Genomic DNA, 22,601 nt, shown 5'->3' with positions numbered 1-22,601 from the left:
TGTATACATATATCAATATCAATATAAATTGTGTAAATACATATGTCTTGTGTATACATATGGTATATGTACGTGTGTGTGTGTGTGTGTGTGTGTGTGTGTGTGTATCAACTACATTGTTTCATGGGATTAACCGAATATCGTATTTGGAATATCGTAAGTTATGGGAGTTTTGCAATACATTGCTTTATCTCGAGGTTCTGGTTCGCACTAACTATTTGAAATAGTTTTTAGTTTATAGACTTTTGTTGTTGTTTGAAATAACATTTTGGCAACGCTTGTTACATGTTTGAACATTGTTAAAAACGCATTCTTCGGATGATGATTTTCGCACTTCGTTATCGTAAAAGTTTATCAATTTGTTGTTTAGGTATGTTTAATATATATATGTATGTATATATATGTATATATGGTACTATAGAATACGTTCGTATTTGTATTGTTTGTTGTTGTGCATACATACAATAATACAAATAATTATGTTAAACTTAGTTAACTACACGATGAGGAGTTACAAATTCGTTTCGGACATGTGTGTGTCTGTGTGTATGTGTATGTGTGACAATGTTTACAAAATATCAATCTAAACGTTCATAGACTTTAAGAGGTAAACAATATAAAATACAAATAAAAAAACTAGTTCGACAGTTTCGCGTTTACTCGTTCTAAACTTGGTTAAAACTCACATATTTTTTTATCGTTTTTCGTTTTTTTTCTCAATTTAAAACTTACATTAGAAATGTTGGGTACATAAAATCCTTCAAATTTGATTTTAATAATGTTTGCATATATATATATATACATATATATGCAATACTTGTAAGTGAAATACATATGTATCATTTATTATTTGTATATATATATATATATATATATATATAAATATATATATATATATATGTGTGTGTGTATATATATGTACTTAGTGAACGCCCGTTAAACGATGTGACGAAAAAAAAAAACTATACATATCAATAAATAAATATTAGTGGTATTTCTTTGTTGTTTAACATAACAGCAATATACTTATATAAATACATACAATGAAGTAGAAAAAAAAATTAATAATCGTTTAAAACATAGATAATATTATATTATAAATAGGTAATATGCTTTAATTGAATTTCAACTAATTATACATTTATTGACACGCCCCAAGGATACCCATCGACGCACCACAGCCGACTTTGTGACCCGAGCATACATAGCTAGTTATGTATATGCAGCTAATAAACATATACATCCACCGATTATATATAAATATACATATATATATATAAGGATTAAACTAGTTATCTATCATCCTCGTCTATATATATGTATATGCATATATGTTGATATAATTGCATGCAATTATTATATCCGTACCGTGTGCCGCCTGCTCTGAATATTATGTGGACAGCTCCGTGCTCCCGCGACGCACCATGTTGAGGTCGCTGAAATCGATCTCTGTCGACTCAATGGATTGGATGGAGGCGCTGCGCAGCTTGTTGGCCGGAAATTTGCCGCGACTTTTCAGCGCCGTCAGCTGCAGCAGGAAATTATGTTGGCCAGTTAGTGGGGGGCATTTATGATGTTTGTTCTTGTTATTGTTTATGTGCGTGCATTACGTTGTACTTGCTTAAATGTGTGTCTGTGTGTGTGTGTGTGTGTGTGTGTGTGTCGGTGTATTTGTGTGTGTGCGTGCTTAGACATTAACAACTAGACTAAGTTTACATAAACAGTAGGGAAATATCTAACATAAACCAATACCAGTTATAGCTTCACAGATATTAGCACAATTATATACTCAGTTATGGCAGACAAGCGTGCAGTTGGATGAATTTGGACACAAACAATTATTAATAAAAAATGTGCATTTAAACAGGGAAAGACATTGAATGCATGTGCTTAATTTATACAATATACAAAGATGTTAGATACACTAAAGAATTAAAGGTATGCCAAATATTTGACGATCATCAAATTTTTGCTGTAAGGTTTGCGACTTTGCTAAGCCAAGAGCTTTGGACCTTATGCCTTATGGGCCTTAAGATCAAGCAGTACATTTTGGCCTATTTTAATTGATAACAAACGTTACAGTGAAGCGTGGCTAAGTTGCCTACAATTCGCAAGAATTTGTATAGTATTATACTATTCGAAAAATAATAAAAAATGTTTCATATGCTTCGTTTTTTTTTCAAACATAAAATTATATATACAAGAGTTAAAAAATATATGAGAACATTTCCTTTGGATAGCATGCATTTTTACATAAATAAGAACAATTCCTTCTAGCAAAAATAAAAGAAAAACAATAAATCACAGCTTAAATATGCTTTGTAAACATGTAAAATCAAGGGACGCATGCTCTGCACGAAAAAACTGGATATGTTTAAAGAGGGGCAGCAGGCAGTGATGGTAGAGATTCTAATATACTATGTACGGGATGATTTGGTATAGGAAAAAAATATATGCTCTAAATACGATATGTATCCAAAATACTGTATGGGCAAAAAGAATGGACGACAAAGTTTATAAAGAAAACAGGGTAACACGAACAGGCTTAGATCTTAACGATACCAAAGTATTTATGTACATACACAAAGATACTAAGTATCAATAATAATTGTGGAAGTGAGGGGGGAAGAGGGCAGAGTTATAGATAGACACCTGATTTGCTTTTGGTCGTTTTGTTGTTAAGTGTTGAATTTGATCTTGGTTTTACTTTTTGTTTCGCTTTTCTTTTTAACTGGGATTTAAGGTAGATGCATTTGTTAATGATGTTGATGAATTTGCTTAGTTTTGGTTTGGTTTTAGCTTTCTGTTTTCGATTAGCTTAGCTTATCCATTTCCACGGTTCAGTGTCGGGGCTGGTTATTGGCGTGGGATACTAGAGACGCAACGCGTTTTGTATATTTTGTGTGTGTGTGTGGTGTGAGAAAGAGATTCAATGAGAAACAACGATATTATTATCTTCAGCAGTTCCAAAGTGCCAAAAAAATAACTCAAAAATATGTTCTTTAAAATAAAATATACAATCACGTATACAAAATATAAAAGCGACTGCCACACCAAAGCGTATGGGCGGGCTGATAAGCAGTTAGCATGAGCTGAAACAGATTTTAGCCTTTTGCTCATGGCCAACGGCATCATTTGAATGGCCTTTTTTAAATGCGCTCAGAGTGCAGTGTGGCTTGTGGGTGTGTGTTGAGTATGTACATAGGTGAATATTAGTGTGTGTGTGTGTAATTGGGTTTGAGTTTTGCTTGGCGCTTTGAATTGGCATTGTGGTTGAATGGTTTGGGTGGGTGCGCACAGTATTAAAAGCCCGAAACCGAAAATAAACAGCAAATGGTATCCAAATAAATGGTTTGACTGGACGCATCAGCAATACACACCTCCGCCTTCATGTCAGCCAACCTGTCCTGCAGGTCACGCACTTTATCCGAGTCATCCAGATTAGCGCGCAGCTCGCCCTCGGCAAGCATTTCCGAATTCTAAACAAAAAAAATGGTATAAAAATAAGGCTATCAGTTGACAATTCATGAGCACGCGAATTTTAGAAGACATACCTTTGTCTCCAATCGTGAAATCTCCTGCTTCAGTTCGGCAACTGTTTGGCTCTGTTCGGTGAACTTGATTTTGACATTCATGAGCTCGTCCTTCATACGAGATTCCAGATCCGAGTACCTGAAATGTGTAAAGTTCATGTTACTTCAAATATCTAATTATATTGCTTGGGCATGTTCGGTACGGACCTGTGCTGCTGTTCACGCGCCTTGTTGGCCAGCTCCTTTTCGCGTGTGACGGCCAGTTCGAGCTCTTCCTTGAGCTTCTTGTGCTCCTCGTCCTGCCGTCGCAGCTGATTCGTGGAGACCTGCACCTGTGTCTCCAGCTCCATGACTTTGAGACGCAGCTCCTTCAGTTCGGTAAGCGTTTCCATTTCACGTATGCGCGTCGTCATTAGCTCCTCCTCGAGTTTCTGCGTGTGCTCCGTCGATTTGGAGTTATCGAAGAAATTTGTTAACAACTTTTTGGGTGTGGAATCAACGGAGGCAGCGCTGTGCTCGTTGCGCTGATTCTCGGCCAATTGGCGCTGCCATTGGGTGCTCAGCTCCTGCACGCGCTGCTTGAGATCCTTGAGGGAGAGCGTGGCCTCCGCCTCACGCAGCTTGCTAGCAATCAGCTCGTCCTGCAGATGGGCCACCGAATTGTCGGGCGTGGTTTCGCGCAGTGTCTTTTTATCCTCTTCGAGCTCCTCGATTTTCGACTTCAGATTTCGTATCTGATCCTCGCTTTCGGCTGAGCCCTGACGCACCTTGACCAGCTCCTCCAGCAAACAGGAGACCATCTCGTCGCGCTGCTTCAGTGCCTCCTCCTTCATGCACAGCTCGTCGATAGACGACTGACGCGAATTATTCTAAATGGAGATAGGACAAGCTTTAGAACGCTTACAAAACTGCAGCTTTTCAAGGTTTTCATGCGTATGCCTATCGATAAATGTACAAATCGAGCTTGAAATCTATCGATAAATCGAGATTTTTGCAGCAAACAGCACACTTAATGCACACATCGATTATTTATCGATAAGATATCGGCGGTTTTCCAGCTATACCTTAAGTGTGTAAGTTCTACTTAAATATCAATAGAAACGAGTACAATATATACAAATTATGTAAGTGTATTATATTAATATTATTATGTAGGCACATGAATGAATTGGTTAAAAGTCAGCAATTAATGAGTATACAAAATTGGACGATTACAAACATGCAAAGTAACGCTACGTAATACCACTATTGGCATGCACCTGTTATGGCTGTCGTATATGGAAAAATAGCTCTGGAGACCTAAGCACTACATGTGTATAAATATACATATATATATACATTTTTGCCTAGAGTTTTAGCAAGTTGCGATACTTACGCTATCGATTGAAACGTTCTGCTTGGCGTTGAGCAAATTTTACGTATTGATTTTTTGTTTTTTTTTTTTTTTTTTTTTTTTGATATTTTTAAGCAAACGTTTGGAAATTGGATTACCAGTTTTTTAGATATTGAGAGATTTGTTTGTTTGTTTTTTTGTTTTAAGCACCATAACCATAAGAAATAAACAGAATGGAAAAGAAAGACAGAAATGATTAACAAACAGCTTTCGATTGGTAAAGCACGATTTTTTCTTCATTATTTTCATTTTTTCTTCTGTTTTTAGTTACAAAACAACCGAAAATATACAATAACGATAAACTTGGATATTATACAATACTTACATTTTCCTGTAGTCGCAGACTGAGACCGCGCACTTCCTCGTTAGCATTCTCCAGTTGGTGTGAGACCTCCAGATAGGAGTGTCGCAACTGCATCAGCTCCGTTTGAATGGCATAGCTAAGCAATAGATAGATGCGTATTTGAGATTAAATATATATTTAGATAGGCTGGGTGAAATCACCTGGTCTCCTCCTCCTCGGCACGCGAGACTTGGCCACGCACCAGACGATCGGCCAGCGCGGCGCTTTCGGCCTCGAGCAGCTCGTTGCGCTGCTTTAAAAGACAATTCTCGCGCCGCAGCCGTCGCAGCTCGACCATCTCCTCCTGTTCCTTTTTCTTCAAGTCTTGATACTCTTTCTCCATTTTCTTCATTCGCTTCGTATTGAGTTTCTGCGCATAGGCCAAATTAAAGAAACCCTCTGGATCGGCCTCGACGCGACCGGGCAGCTCCTTTTGAAAGAACTTGAGCATGGCCTCCATATCAAGGGACAGCAGCGATTCCTTGCCCGTCAAGAGCAGAGCCAGTGCCACCTTAAAAATGAATTCCATGCCCTCGCTAAGGAAGACGTCCATAATACGGCAGCTGAGATTCACATTCAGTGTGGTCGTATAGAGCGTCAGAAACCAGCTAGACGCATACATGGTCGTCTGGAAGCCTTGCTGCTGGAAATGTAAGTGCATGTCGGGTATTTGCTCCTGTACCAGATTCTCCAGCTGGTACATGCACAGGCCCAGCTCAGACATCGATGGCTTGAACATGTGCCGCATGCGATGCTGTTGCATGATCTGTACGAGAACGGCAAACGCCTCCTCTTCGGGCATCTGCATGAGCAGCAGGCCGACAATGAAGCCAGAGCCCTGACAGTAGCCGACCTCACGATCGTGCAGCGAATACGCCTTGATCACATTGAACAGCGCCTCCTGGCCGGGCCCGTCCTTTTCCTTGAAGAAATCAACCTCCGGATAGGTGCGTGCTATATCGCGCCGAATAACTTTCTCGCAAGCAGACGTTGCCTTAATATATTCAGCATATTGCTTTTTATCAGCATCGGCGGCCCCGCTCAGTTGTTGCCACACGATTGCGCGAAAATGATGCGGTATGCCGCGACGCACCAGCTCCCGCACGCAGGGATTTTTGCGCTTCAGCGCGCCCTCCCAGTCGTTCAGTATGGATGCCCACGTGGTCCAGATGTCCTCCTCGGCAACCGAATTGCCGCCTGCAAAGTGAATAAGCCCCGATTAATAGAGCAACATATTATTATATATAACAATAACAATTACTTGAAGTAAGGCTTATTTGGCTCGTGTCCGAGTTTTTGCGACTGTGCGTTGAGTGCAGCGAGTTGAGGCTTTTGGCATCGCTTTCGATTAGCTTATTGGCTGCCTCCAGCTTGGCTAGCAGATCCATTTCAGATGTGGGCAGATTCTCTTCGCCTGTCAAAGCCTTCACTTCCATTTTCTTGTTGCTCTCCGGTGGCGTCGCCGTTGTGGTCAGTGTCATTTCTATATGACGATGCTGACCCGACAACCACTACCAAATTGCTTGACCTGCTCTGCAAGGACTTCGCGCTTCGTGCAGCCACTCGCAATTGTGCCTGTTGATCCCTTGTCCTTTGTCTTGTTGAACTCGTAGCTCGTCGCACGTTCTAGTTTGGAAGACTCGCTGGTTGGTTGGTTGGTTGCTTGCTTGCCTTGTGTGTTGTTTTGTTCTCTGACGGTGTACTTCAGCGATGTGTCCCTGTGGGGTGAGATCTCAACGATAGCTTTGTGAATGCATAGCTAAGCGCAGCTCAGCTCATCGTCGCAGCTCTGTTCGCTCTGTAATCAAATGCAAAGACAACACGCATTGATAATTAACAATTATTGTTATCATTCGGAATTGGACATCCTATGCAGGCACATATAGAAATAAATGAATTTGACAAGTTAAGCGCAAGACTTATCGAAACACCAGACTGACTGATGTCAACCAGAACTGACTTCAAGCATTGCCAGCCAACCCCCCGATCACGATAATGGAAAGCCATCTGAAAAGTATAGGCAGCCTGTGAGCCATATTCACACAATTTAATGCAAACAATGCTGGCGACTAAGTTAAAGTTTGACTTGTATTGTTTATAAGTTGTGCGCCCCCAAAAAGAAATGGATCAAAGCAAAACAAAACAGAAGAAAAAACCTGTCTGGGCTTTTACGCTGACACAAACAACAACTGTACATACATATGCCCACATATGCACATACAAACATTTCAAGTTATCTACATATTTCTTAGTTTATCGACTCTGTCTCTCTCTCTCTGCATGGTCCACATTAGCATGGAGTGGGCGATCAGATTGCGCAAGAAGCGTGTCCCTGACCGCTTTGCACGTTTTTATAGCTCGATAAGCGCGAAATCATCTGCAAATATTATAAGTAACTGCTTAAGATGCCTGCATATATAATCTTGTATTTCTGTTTAACAATGGATGTGGCCTGCTGTAAAGAATGAAAGTAAGAGCGAGAGAGGAGGGAGAGAGATTGAAGAGAGCTGTGACAAAGAAAGTGGGCATGAGACGATGCTCAACCCAAGAGAGTGAATGAAATATTGTGAGCGACGATCATACTTGAATTCATGAAAATCGCATAGAGGGGCGTTATTTAAAAATTCAACGTAGTAGTTAATTTGCGCGGGAACTCAACTGAAGCGCAGCATTTGACAATATACCGATTAAATAAACCACAATACAGACACACATTGACTTGGCTTAACGTCCTCTTCAAGAATTTAAGTACTCTATGGGATCGAAGATGCCTTGTTCAGCCTGTAATATACATATGTACAACTTCAACGCATCATTCAATCAACCATTTGTAAGTAGAAAGACCCTTAAAACAACACTTAAACTAACTAGCACCAACACAAACTCTAACTACATTAAACAGGCTACACGGTTAGCGGGTTGGAGCACCAGTTCGGTATTGTCTATGAAAAGCGGTATGCCGCAGCTCAAATCCCCAGATTAGATCTTCAGCCAAGAATTTAAAGTAACTAAAGAGCTCTCTTCTTAAATTCAAGGCAAGTCAAGGACTTTGAGCCCGTTAGAACCCTTATGTGGAAATTTGAGGTAAGCCAGTTTAACTATTTGGGTAAATAGTGTTCATTTGGATTCATTCAAAATATTTATCTAAAACTAAGCAACTACAACCGGGTTCTTATCAATTTAACTAAGCAGTGAAAGAAAAAAAGCAAGTAAGTAAATAAAAAGAATGATATATATGCTTTGATATCGATTTACACGCAGTAGACTAAAAGAATGTACTTATCTGGCGATACATTAAAAGAGACGTAGAAAACAGAAAACAAACAGAATAGGTGGACTAACATGCGTTAGGTAAGTTCATGCTTATCGATGTGCCTTATGACCCAACACCGCCAACACAACACCTCGTATACGTAACATAGTTCGCTTAAAACAATTGCACGCTTGTTGACAGCCACACAATGCAATGAATGGGGGCTACGCTACTTTCTGGGGAACCGAAATATGGAATATGGGGCGTTATAATACCCTATACAATGGGTGACAGAGGGCGACACCTAAAACAAAGGCAAGCCAATGCTTGGAAAATGCGATGAAAATTGTTTTCTGAAACACAAATTGTTTGTTCTGCATTCTGACTCAAGTCCATTTTCAGACATTGAATTAAAAAATTCATAAAAAACATACTTCGCAAATTTCGACAAATCCATCCACCTGTATGGCAGGATATTGAGGAATCGGGCAGTATTGGTAAGTTCTGTCCGATCAAGCTTATATTTATATACTAGATAAAGTAATGGGAGAAAAAGTGTTGATTGCAACTTTAAGTTCTCTTATAAGAAACGCAGATCAGGTTTACTTTACATTACTTTAGGTATGTATGTATGTACGTATTATGTGTGTCTTACATCAAAAACAGATCAATTGTTATTTACATTTTTGTGGGGAAATTCAAATGAAATACTCATGAATTCAAGTCATATTTGCAGGTTTTCTACATACGTATATATGCATATGTGGTTGTGTATGTATGCATATATGTATGTATGCATGGATGTGTGTGTGTATGTATGCATGTATGGAAACGTTTATGTAGCAGCTGAACATAAAGTTATTCTCCCAGCGTTACTAATTTAAAAGGAACTTACTTTTAAGTGATGCCCTCCTCCTCGATTCTCATTAATTCAAGTAAGCAAGGAAGGTCTCGTTTGTTTTAGTGGTGTTTTGTTTTTTTTTTTTTGTGAAAAATTGTGTTATGTTCATATAGAGGTATATGCTTGTGTTTTTGTATGTATGTATTTGTATATATGTATGTATGTGTATGTGTATGTATGTATACATATATATATATGTATGTATGTGTATGTATATATATATATATATATGTGTGTGTATATATATATATGTATGTATGTATATATATATATGTATGTATGTATATTTGTATATATATATATATATATATATATATATATATATATATATATATATATATATATATATATATATATATATATATGTATGTATGTATATATGTATGTATATGTGTATGTATGTATATATGTCTGTATATATGTATGTATGTATATATGTATGTATGTATATATGTATGTATGTATATATGTATGTATGTATGTTTATATGTATGTATGTATGTATGTATATATCTACGCATGTATATGTATGTATGTACGTATGTATATGTATGCATGTATGTATGTATCTGTATTTTTGTATATGTATGTGCGTATGTATGTATATGTATGTATGTACGTATGTATATGTATGTGTGGTTGTATATATGTATGTTTATATGTATGTCACTAGGTGTGTATGCGTGTGTACATAAGTATGTTCTCTGTCAAGGTAAATAAAAGCTAATTTATAATAGCCCTCCTAGGCGATTCTCATGAATGCAAGTAATTCTTCCCATTTTTCATGCTTTCAGTAAAAGTGTTAATCTAATCAACTTTATCTGTCCTCTCCCTAGTTAACTACCTTTCACTCTATCTCTATATTGCTCTCACTCTCTCTCTCTCTCTCTCGCGCTTTTTCCTCTCTCACTCCTTATTTAATTTCACTTTATTTTTCTGTAACTCTAGCCCGAAAACTATTTTTTTTTTAGAAATAATTGGCCTGTGTACGGCTATCTCGCAAATCGATTAAAGATCTTGAGAATTTGTATTTTATATATTTAGCATCAGGGGAAAATGTTCTATGCATATAAGAGTCGTACGTTTTTAAGTTGAAGAAAAACAAAGGAAAATGCAAATTAATTTTTAAGTTTATTGTTTGTAAGGCACTTTATTAACAATAGCGTTAAAGTAACAGGTGGAAGCTATCGAATGTGTGCTAAGGCGGAAAATTTAAGTGATTTTCGTGTGCATCTCGTAAAAATAGTAAAGTCCCCGTTGCGCACACGACTTTGTTATTGCATTTTATTTGGATATATTGACGAAAAATGTTACTTGAACCGATTTCAAATTTTATTTAGGTACCTAACTGTGGTTGCCTTTATTTTTGTATGTTAAGCAGTTTATTTTTTTAGAGAGTAAACGTCATCAGAAGTGATAAAAGGCAGTACAACAAAATTCATTTCATTTTGCAGTCATATTAATCATATTGTCAACGTTTAGATAAGCTGTCAAAATACGTATTAATAAAATCATTGAAGAATTTTCTTTGAATCATTTTGGAGCATTTGCTAAACATGTTCAGATGATAAGATACATACAACTGGGAAATACTGGGAATGGTATAGCATATGCATTGGTTACAGGGTAGCTGCTAGTTGAGCCAACAATTGCACATTTGCTGCTTTTGTTGTTATTTGCCTAAACCGGACTCAAAACTTGTCATGTTTAGATTAATCAAGAGATTCCCCTCCCAAAAAAAACTAAAAAAACGCTTCCGTGAGTGAAACCAAGTGGAAACAGAGTGCACATTCAAATTTGCACACAAACAAAGCAAAACCAAAAATGATGTATACAAAATCCGAAACACTAAATACAAGCTGTTGATGATGACTTATAAAAAAAAAAAAAAAACAACATATAGTGTGTGGGTCACAGGGGTAGGGGTGGGATTATGGGAAGGCCTGCCTCGGATATAAATTGCATATGCACAAAATTCAAAGTCGAAGTCAGTTAGCAAAAGTGGTTCAATGCCGTCGAGCTGGGAGCGCATTAAATTTACATGCAGCCAAACAGAGAGAGAGAGAGAGAGAGAGAGAGTGGGAGAGTGGGAGAGTGGAAGAAGAGCAACAAATGCGTTAGAGATATATAGTATACATATACATATATAACTAAATGCAGGTACATATGTGCGACAATACAGTTATGAGCTAGGCATAATACACACAACATCGATACTATACGATACGATACGACACGATACGATACGTGTTGATTAGATTTCGAAACACCAAACACACACACACAACAAAATTTGAGGTGTGCGTGCGTGTGTTTGTGTGTGCGAGACAAGTGAAATCAAATCGCAAAGCGCCAATCTCCGTGCTCATTCGTTCCATTCGAAATAAGGTTAGTTCACTCAGTACGCGGAGATACGTGGAGTCGAGCGCACAGGAGCGAACAGCGGACTAATAAAAAACAAAAATAAGAAAGAAAAAACAAAAACTACAAATATCGAAACGCGCACAAAAAACAACAACATCAACATCAACAACAACAACTTTTAAAAGAGGTAATAATTGAGTAAGTGAAAACAAAACAAAACAAAGCAAGGCGACGCAGACCCAAGGCTGTATTTGTGTGCTTCTTATACCCTAACCCATTCAAAATGGGCTCAAAATGGGTATTCTGGTTTTGTGCTTGTGTATGTAACAGAAGGCAATCTGTAAGTCCACCAAGCACCAATAAATTCAATAAACAGAGCTAAAGCTCCCACACTCTGTTGTAAGTTAATTGAAAATCATCGATAGCTAAGCAGTTTTCCATGAAACCGATAAGTATCGATTGTCAGTGTATGATATTTCAACATATCGCAAAGCTTATCAGAACTCGAGCAAGTAGCTGATCAGTATGTAGGCTCTTTCATAGTATATACCGATCCAGAATCTTTATCTTTCTGTTCGAATTTGTAACCCCTTTGTAACCCCGAAAAGATCGCGCTTATAATACCCGTGTTATTTATCAATGCATTATCCATAGGCCGAGGAACGTTAGCGAGACGTTAGGCCCTCATCGATCATTCATTAAGTATGAACATTTATGCCTGATTATAGTAAAGTGATTCGTTCATATGGACATTTATAAATGTGTTTCCCGTTCTAAGACTAACTCAACAAAATTCTGCATAAATCCTACATATCTACAATATAACATATAATATCTTGTGAAAGCTTCGCTGTTTTTATGGATATATAAAATGTGTAGGAAAACTCGACTACAAATAATTTATGATTTTTCGATATTATGAAAGTTGCAATTTTGTCTGAACAACTTTTCTGTTGTAAAAGATTTCTTGATCAAGAACTACGAGAAACATAACATAACGCTACAAAATATCAAGAATAGATAATAAATGAATATACATATATATCTATTATATGGATATCCTAGGAAAATCAGGCCAGCTCCGTGTGCGAGGGTATATAAGAGTTTGGCAGCCCAAAGTTTACTTTAAACGCTGCTCATTAATTACATTGTTTTTATTGTTGTTGCATGTGGCTTTAAGCTGGTAAAAGCTCCATTAACACAACAAGTTGGTGGGCGGGGTGTGCCAACGGAGACGGCCAAAACAGCGCCATGACAGCCAACCCAGTTCAGCGACCCGACAGACAACAGTCGGAGACGGCGACGGAGACGGAGCCGGAATCGGAGCTGGAGCCGGTGCTGCAACATCAGCTGAAGCCGGGAATGACAACAGAGTCCGGGGAAGCGATTGCTCCGCAGTCGGAGCTAATCGGTATATTCTATGTGGAGAATCGGCGACGCAAACAGAATATCAAAATCATGGTGAAGCTCTGTCCAGATGGCATCTATTTGAGGCGCGAGACAGCTGAGAATGATCACATCAATGAGCAGCTGATACGGATCGATGACATCGTTGGCTCCAGTTATGGCAAGCGGCTAAAGAAGCGTGCACGCGGCGGCCTCAACTCCTGCAAGAGTGCCAACCACGAGCCGCAGGAGGCGGCTGACGAGGAGGAGGAACAGCAGCAGCAGCAGCAGCAGCGGGAGCAGCAGAAATCCTCGAAACGCCGGCAGCCGGGGCAAACGCAAGCGGATAACAGCGCCTATCTGTACATCTATGCCTATCTGAAGAAGGAGAAACCGCTGCGTCGTGTGCAGACATTGCGCATCTTGCGATTCCGGACGAGCGATCACTATGCCGAAAATCTGAATACTGCGCGGCTCTGGCATCACACGATACGGGAGCACAAACAGCGTGCGGCGGGCGATCGGGCCAGAGATCCGGGCAAAAAGTTGCTCATATTGTTGAATCCCAAGTCGGGCTCGGGCAAGGGACGCGAACAGTTCCAGAAACAGGTGGCGCCATTGCTGCGTGAAGCGGAGGCCCAATACGATCTGCAGATCACAACGCATCCACACTATGCCCAGGAGTATGTGCGCTCCCGCAAGGATCTGCTGGAGCGTTATGCGGGTATTGTGGTCGCCTCCGGCGATGGCCTCTTCTACGAGGTGCTCAACGGTCTGATGGAGCGCATGGATTGGCGACGTGCCTGCCGTGAACTCTCGCTGGGCATCATACCCTGCGGCTCCGGCAACGGACTGGCCAAGAGCATTGCCCATCACTGCAACGAGCCATACGAACCGAAACCCATACTCCATGCCACGCTCATCTGCATGACCGGCCGGGCAACGCCGATGGATGTGGTGCGCGTGGAGCTAAATCATCGGGATAAGCACTTTGTGATGTACTCGTTCCTATCGATCGGCTGGGGCCTCATCGCCGACATTGATATTGAGAGCGAAAGGTTGCGCTCGATTGGCGCCCAACGGTTTACACTGTGGGCCATCCGGCGGCTCATCACGCTGCGCTGCTATCCGGGCAAGCTCTTCTATCTGCCGGCAAGCACAAAGCACACCGAGCACGCAGCGGAAGCAGCAGCGGAAGCAGAAACAGCAATCGAATCCGCGCCAGAATCGCCTGTGGAAACAGTTGAGCCACATACTGTGGCGACGCGAGCGTTTAGCGAATTCAAAGATTTGCCCGATGAGTCGGATGTACAGCTGCGCGCACATGAATCCGATTCGGATCAGTTTGCCGACGCGCTGTCCATGGATCGCAGCGTCTATCGCCAGAATGGGGACAGCTGGCACTCGGCGGTGTCGCGCCGCACCGCCTACTACTCGGTGGGCGGACAGAGTACACGCTCCAACCGCAGCCGGCTGAGTGTGGCCCAGCGCATTGAAGCGGCCAATGCCGAGTTCAGTCAGCTGGTGCCGGCGAGCACAATGCCCGGATTACAGCTGCCGCTGCCCGCCGCCGATGGCTGGCTATCGGAGTCGGGGGAGTTCGTGATGGTGCATGCGGCATACACAACGCATCTGGCATCCGATTGCTTCTTTGCGCCGGACTCACGCTTGAACGATGGCCTCATCTATCTGGTGGTCATACGAGCCGGCGTCGGACGCTCTCAACTGCTCAATTTTCTGCTCAGCATGCACAATGGCACGCATCTGCCCGTGGAGGAGGATCCCCATATCCAGGTGTTGCCCGTGCGAGCGTTTCGCATTGAGCCAAGCGGCTCCAACGGCATTTTAACCATTGACGGCGAACGCGTCGACTATGGACCCATTCAGGCAGAGGTATTTCCAGGCCTGATCAATGTCATGACAACTACGGGCCAATGAGTAGATCGCCCATCAACATTCCGAGTTCCCGGTACATGTATTTAGCTTGATAATGCACTTGACTAATCGATTAAGACTGTTTTTTTTTTTCATTTTTTTTTTCTTAGCGTTTGTTACGACTTTTTTTTTAACTACTTCTATTGTTATTTATATTTAAAGACACCACACAAATAAAAGGGCAGCCAATTTAATATTAGCACATGCGAGAATTTTTTATTGTACTTTACATACATATAAGTATATCCGAGGCCCTACCCATTTGCACACTTCAATAAACAATTGCTTTTTATTGCTAAATAACAGCTTGAGGTTAATTTACATCATGGCTGCCAGCGCAACAGCTATTTATGTTGGTTCGATTCACGGTTTGAACCAGCGTCTTGGCTGAAGGTTCGGTTCGTAAAGCGGATTTCCAATGTCTAGAAACTCGGCTTTCACATATTTATAATGGCACAATTCACATTATTTTATTGTCCGACATTATACTCCACACAAAAAATATTTTTAAAAAAACACTGGTTCGATTCACGGTTCAAACTAACTCCTCCGGTGCGTCACCTTGTCTTTACACGTTCATCAAGCCAGGTTATGTTTTAAGCCCTGCTGTTTCATATATTTACAATATTTTAAGAAACCATTTCAATTCTAAATTATAATTTTGCCCGTTCTGCCGAAAATATTGCCAGTCGTATATATTTTCTTATAGAAATTGTGGGCTATATTTGAACTCCACTAAAAATTGGCATCTAGCAAATATTGTTAGACAGATCCAATTATTGGGCCCAAGCTTTTTATGCTTGCGACTGAGTTAAATAACTTTTAATATAAATGCTTGAGTTCAGATTGCAATAATTGGCATAATGGAACGAATCCGACGCCAGATTCCGTTCATCGTATATGAAATATATTAACATGATAGCTGCTAACCAAGGCTGCAAGCCAGTTCAAATCCAAAAAATTTTTTTCTTTTAATATGAACCGAACCGATACAAAACTTGAATCGAATTATTTTTCACTTATAAGATAAAACTTTTTAGTTTTTAATTTTAAATATTGCAAAAATTGAGCATGTAAATCAACTAATTTCGATCGATTGGATCTTAATCTTATTAGCTGATATGCTCTATACAGAAAAAATGTCAAGGATCAGAACACGAACTCTACGAAAACGCAAGACCGTAAACTGTACCGCCAAGAATTTGTCTACTTTAGATGCTAGCTAACATTTTGATCAGTTATTTTTAACAGCTGCAAGAGAAAATGTTTAAAGTTTCATGTTAAACATATTTTAGTGTGTGTTAACAGCTATAAATATAATATAACAGACCGATAATGTTAATAACAGCTTCCTGCAATTCCCACGCACAAACAAACACACACACATACGTTATGTGCCATTGAGATAACTGTATAGTTGTTGTTGTTGTATTGCCTTTGAATATACTCCACAGATTCAGATTCAGATAAAGTGGAGTCTAATCGGATATTTGTTGGATTTTATGTATAACAAAATAATGCATTATACACAGTGTCAAACAAAATATCTGCACACATTTTATATATGTTAGGTATTTAATGGATTGCCCTCCTCCATGTACTTGGAACAAATCTACTGTTAACTGCAATTTTGATTAGATTGGTTTTTATATGGTGCGGATAGGAGCTGAAATGGCTGCTAATAGCACGTGAAAATAAAAAACACCGGGATTTGCTGCCAGTCCACTGGACTTGACTGCATGACTATCTTTATAATCATTACATAAATATATGTACACAACAAACATACATATGGTACATATGTATGTATGCATGGGTATGTATTCAACAGATATCAGAGCTGGGGCAATGGTCGAGTGCCGTTTATGACTGGACTCTTTGTATTTAGCTAGCAACTATTTAAATTCGTTTGATAATCGCTTGAATCGTGGCATTGTGAACAAGTGCAGCGAAAATGCGCGAAAAGAATATAAAACATTTACAGATGGGTGACTGTCAACAATTTTAGCTAAATATAATAATAATATTGCAATTGTTTTGGTGATTAGCTCAACAATTTAATATATATAGGAAAATATTCGAGATAAGATTTTTTTTTAAACTATTTATGGCTTTGCTTTGTCATCAAAACAGCGTATCCACTTATTTTGGACGTCACTGTAATTAGCTAGTTTGTCAAAGTGTGCTGCATACGTTTAGGCTGAGCACTTGATACCAAAGAAAAAGCTGTTGCTTTTGCTGTTGCGTAGACAGCACACATACAATGCATGCTTGCATGTGTGTGTGCTGTGAATAGTTGCTAATTAATGGCACCATCAAATTGTAGACAATAATTAAATGCTTGCATATGGTAGGGTAGTTTGTTAGCAGTCTGTGCATGTGTGTATGCATGCATGAGTGTATACGTAAATGTGACTATTTGTATGTATTTAATTGTCGTGATGCATTAGCTGCAAATGTTGCTGTGTGAGTGCATTTACAATTTTTAGAATTTCGTCTAAGTGGCAACACTTTAGACACACTAGACATGTGTGTGTGTGTAATTCATGCACTTGCCTACTTATTTCCACTCTGATTCATTCATAAAAATACATGTGCATTTTTCTGTTGGCATGCATGCGCATGTGTGTGCAGCACATGTGCGCTATGTGTGTGTGTGTGTGCGTGCCCAACTTAACGGCCACCTTAGCAGCCATAGCAGAATTCAAGAATTAAACCAACCAAAATAAAAAAGTTTTAAAAGCACGCCAACACGTCTTGAATTCATTTCGGATGCGGTTTCAAGTGGCCACTCGAGCCATTCAAGTAAATACATGCATACATATGTATGCATGTATGTATGTACATACATATAAGCATTCGTATACCGTTAGGCAGCAACATACAGACGCACACGCACACACACACGTGCCTATATATATATATTTATAGATGAAAATAGCTTTTGTCGCTATATTGGCCAGCATTATTGTTTAAACAAATTGCATTTTATTTCTTTGCCGCCTTTTTATTTCTAAACATGTCGACCCTCGCCCCACTCTTTCCCTCTTTCTCATTCCACCGCTTCTCAACACTTCCATTCTTGCGCCAACGTCACCCAGTTGAAGCTGATGGCAGCGGGCGGCGGTCGGCCAGCGGCGGGCATGCGGATTGTGTGGGAATTAGTCAGAAACCTGCTGGCCGCAGCCGCAGCGGCTGTAGCTTAAATTTTTATTTTAGCCGTTTTTTTTTTTTTTGTCTGTGTTCATACCGATACCACTTGTTTGGGCAGCAGCAAATGGGGTATATCGCATGCAGGGAAATTTTTTGAAAATGAAAAAGTTCGGTTATGTTGATTCATTCTGGGAACTGCCAGGCTTACAAGCCTTAGTGTGTTTTTAGGGGAAAAAACTAGAACTTTTTCGTGAGAGCTATTTTTGATTTGAATAAAATCAAATTTGTGTTAAAATTTTAAATAAAATAAAAGAAGTAAAAACCAAATCTAATGTTCTTGTGCTCTATCAACTGTATATATAACTATGCAAACAAAGTCATATTTAGACTTATGATATCTTGTTGTAGGGTATCTCACAGTTCATACAGTCTGTTCGCGATTTCGTTTTATTTGTTTTTATTTTGAAAAAAATTGTAAATGAATAATGCATTCGCGTTGCGGTGACATTTTGCATATCAGGTTGTTCAATTTGCAACTCTGCATTTAGTTGTATTTCTTGATTAAATTATTTTTAAAATATATGTTTTTTGGCAGGAATATTTATAGCTAAAGGAAACTCGAAACCCATTCAATTTATTAAGATAACTACATTTCTATACATTACGATATCTTTAACTTCTTTAACCCATGGAAAAATAGAATTAAGTTTTTAAAAGGCAGCTAAGTTGAAAGGCGCGTCACGCGCATATTAAGTATTTTAACCTAATTTTAAAAAAACAACAAACAAACTAACGGAGGACTGGCTTCAGGAAGCGCGATGGTGAGCTAAATCGACGTCAACTGATGTACGTAACTGTCACGTTGGTTCGCCACGCCCACGTGCCACGTGGGCAGACACACATATTAGCATTATATCATTAAAACCATCAACCCACATACCCCCCCCCCCCCCCCGCCCACCCCTTCCAGCGTGTTTGGCTGCCAAGCCCCAAACTTGTCAGGGTCTTTTACCTGTATCTGACATTTGAGATATTCACGTTTTTTTTTGTTCTGTATGGCAACGCCAGGATATTTATGTAAGTGTTGGAAATCACTTGAACCAAGGAGAAAACAGAAATTTAATGCTGATGCTCTGCTGCTATTGGTGGAACAGAATTGGATAAGTAAAAGAGTCATTCTAAAGCGCAACATATGCATGTATACACACATACATCTGCAGCCACTTATGCATGTGTGCGTGTGTGTAAAAGCTCGACACGAGTGAATATTGATAGCACATGAAAGGCAGATGCATAGACAAAGGGACAGACAGGCACGATTGCAGCGGTCGCTTTATCGTCAATCAGCAGAGCAGACCAAAAGCACGCGCTGCCTTAGTTCTATTTGAATACAATCATGTTTTATCGTTTCCAGAGCAGATGAAGAGAAGTTCTAGAGAGAGAGAGAGAGAGGAACTGTGTGTGTGTGTATGCATTTAATCATTGCAATGGGGGCGGCACTGTGCTCAATGAACAACGCATAAACAAGACTTGCACTTTACATTTTCTCCCTAAAAAACAACCAAATGTAAAATTGCGCTGCAACACAAATTGCCTGCAACCCAAATGGGCATAAAAACAATTGTAGCACAGACTTATAAGAAACAAGCTAAAACAACAACGAAAGCAATTAGGAAATGAGCCACACAGGTCCCACACTTATCTCGCTGTCTCTTTTCCCCCTTCGGCACACACTGGTTTTAACGTCAGCGCGTTGACTGAGATAGAAAAGCTTTCGCCATAAAACGCAAAGAAATACCAACAACAACAAAATTGATCATCAAAATGAGGCCAAAATATTGTAACGGTGTTACGACAACGACAACGACAACAACAACGGCACGGACAACAACAAAGCAAATACCCAGCGTAGATACAAACGATGAAAATACATACAAACAACTGAAAATCGCTTGAAAAGTGCAATTCATCAAAAGCAAACTCCTAAATACCGGCACATATTGAAATTGTACGACACACATACACGAGTGTATGCATAACACATATGTACACATACATGCGTATGTGTGTATGTATGGACCTATGCTAGTTCATATCTATGCATGTATGCTCGTACATGCATAATACCTCTAAATGTGCTGAATTGCAAGTGTTGCCAGAAGTCGAAACTGTAAACAACATTTTGAAAGTGATTGAAAACAAGCGACAGCATGATGATAAGGGGGGGGGGGGGGGGGGGGGGCTGAAGGGGAAAGGGAATCTGCCTGAGCGCAACACGCTGCTATTGTTTTTTTTTCTTTTGGTATTGCTGCTTACTTTACATAACGGTTTTTTTTTTGCAACGGACACTGGGATAAAAACTGAAGGCAATTATGATATACGTATATGTGTATGTATGTATGTAGGTATGTTTTTATATTTATTTGTTTTCACGATACCGTTATTACTTTTCGGTTAAACAATTACAAATTGTTGTTGTTCCCCTCTCCCCTCTCGCCACTCCATCACCCAATCACCACACAAACACACTCACCTACATATAGTATATTAATGGACGTGGCTCACTTCTCAAGTGTAAATCATTTTTAACATATTTTCGCGGCTTTTGAAGAAGGTCAAAAGCTTCGTAGAGCAGCTTCAAAGGCAAATAAAATTTAAAAAATAATTAAACAATACACCCACACACATGCAGCTGAAATAAAAAACTAACAAAACAAAAGTTAACTACGTATGTATGTATGTATGTACTTATGAACAAACAGACAAGGCACACTCAAAAGGCTGAACAACTTCTAAACAAATTATGCATATACATACATACATATGCATGTATAGACATATACAGTTGTGCATATATTTGCTCGTCGTGCTGTATTTGAAGCATGAACATAAATAAATAAACAGAATTATAGCAAAACGCACGCGAGGCGTATAAATGTGAGCATGGGTGTATCGTTCATATGTATGTATGAATATGTACATACACCCATGCAAGGTGGTAACGCTGCGCACAGAGAAAGATAGGGCGAGAGCGAGAGAGCAAGAGCAGACATTGCGGAGTTGAATTGGAAGATACAAGGTTACAACAACAAGACAACAAAGCAGCTGATGTGGTAGGAAATGGGCATGAAAGCTAAAGAAACGCAGAGAATTTTCTCCAATTGGAATTTAAGAGGCTGCTGGCACTTGTTGTTGTTGTTGCTGCTGTATGATAATAAACAGCGATGAATGCGGGCAAATGCAATCAAAAATGCAACTGATGTTAAGAGGGCAAAAACAGAGGAAAGTTATAAAAATGACAACATGAGCAAAAGCGAGGCATAGCATAGAAAGTTTTCTTGTTACTGTTTGATGACGTTTTCTGCATATGTATATGAAATATGTATGAGTGCGCGTATACATTAAGTATGTATACACACTATGTAAGAGTACACAGTAAACACACCTGCTTCAGCACTCACCGTTATTGCTTCTTCTTCTTATTGGTATTCTGAGCGAAGATGGCGAAATTTGCAGCAAAGACGACGAGCGAAGCGACGTCGTCGTTTCAATCAAACGTGCATCCAACTGCCATGGAAGAGTTGTGAGTGGCTGGACGACGACGACGACGACGACGGCGACGGCGACGTGTTTTATTTAATTTCACTTCAAATTTTGACGAGACCGATTTTTTGTGTTGCTGTAAACGTCACTTCTTCGGTTTGCCCGCAGACACAAAAACACACACACATGCATACATACATACACACTATTCGTTTTCTAGTTGGAATAAGTTTTCAATTGCTCAGCGGCAATAGCTTTTTATTGAATGCACTATCGCGTGTATCGTAACGTTTGCAGCTACGGAGAAAAAATACAAAACAAAAAACAATATCATTCGCAATCTTCAATTTAAATTTCTTTGGCGTTTGGGTTTTTAATGTTTGCTGAATTTATAAACTGAGCTTCCAATGTGACTGCACTCCGCTCGCAGTGTGACCACGAGAAATAAACACGAAAATGCCAAACAAATATACTACATACAGACCGCTAACAGGGTAGAAGTGAACTTAACATTTTACTAACAGAGACTCCTCCGTTTAACAGCATATCATCAGAGTATTTTCTGTGCGGTAATCGATGCAATTAAGGAACGCTTCATAAAGCGCACATGGATAAGTAAACTAAAAATCTGTAATTGAAAAAATAATACCTCGATTAAATGAATTGCATTGTCTACCTATTTGCTGGCAACGGTGTCTATTAAGGGTGGCTGACTCTCCATCCATAACTATCGGAAATCGTTGAGAGGTTTGCTATCGGTCTCGATAAATAAATCGCATTTGCTGTTTATCCTCCGA

General features: G+C 39.5%; 2 protein-coding genes across 6 annotated transcripts; one reads left to right on the top strand and one right to left on the bottom strand.

Moving 5' to 3' along the window:
- Positions 1-1,085: 1,085 nt before the first annotated feature.
- Positions 1,086-22,448, bottom strand: LOC115767105 (ecotropic viral integration site 5 ortholog). 5 transcript variants are annotated; one of them, XM_030711257.1, is made up of 10 exons: positions 21,723-22,448; positions 6,531-7,067; positions 5,431-6,466; positions 5,252-5,366; positions 4,909-4,926; positions 3,741-4,402; positions 3,555-3,672; positions 3,381-3,479; positions 2,653-2,872; positions 1,484-1,528 (listed from the first exon to the last, which is right to left on the bottom strand). In XM_030711257.1, exons 2-9 carry the CDS (start codon positions 6,748-6,750, stop codon positions 2,819-2,821), a joined length of 2,322 nt encoding a protein of 773 aa, XP_030567117.1. In that variant the 5' UTR covers positions 6,751-7,067; positions 21,723-22,448; the 3' UTR covers positions 1,484-1,528; positions 2,653-2,818. The 5 variants fall into 5 exon arrangements, with proteins under 5 accessions (XP_030567112.1, XP_030567115.1, XP_030567114.1 ...); XM_030711252.1 differs by lacking the exon at positions 2,653-2,872 and having other exon boundaries at positions 1,086-1,528; positions 21,723-22,314; XM_030711255.1 differs by lacking the exons at positions 2,653-2,872; positions 4,909-4,926 and having other exon boundaries at positions 1,086-1,528.
- Positions 11,944-15,453, top strand: LOC115767107 (sphingosine kinase 2). The gene is made up of 2 exons (XM_030711259.1): positions 11,944-11,974; positions 12,968-15,453. Exon 2 carries the CDS (start codon positions 13,039-13,041, stop codon positions 15,109-15,111), a length of 2,073 nt encoding a protein of 690 aa, XP_030567119.1. The 5' UTR covers positions 11,944-11,974; positions 12,968-13,038; the 3' UTR covers positions 15,112-15,453.
- Positions 22,449-22,601: the final 153 nt, after the last annotated feature.

Source organism: Drosophila novamexicana, unplaced genomic scaffold (assembly GCF_003285875.2).
Source record: "Drosophila novamexicana strain 15010-1031.04,08,12 unplaced genomic scaffold, DnovRS2.1 tig00001302-arrow-arrow-pilon, whole genome shotgun sequence".
NCBI lineage: Eukaryota > Metazoa > Arthropoda > Insecta > Diptera > Drosophilidae > Drosophila > Drosophila novamexicana.
This window is presented reverse-complemented; position numbering and strand designations above follow the sequence as displayed.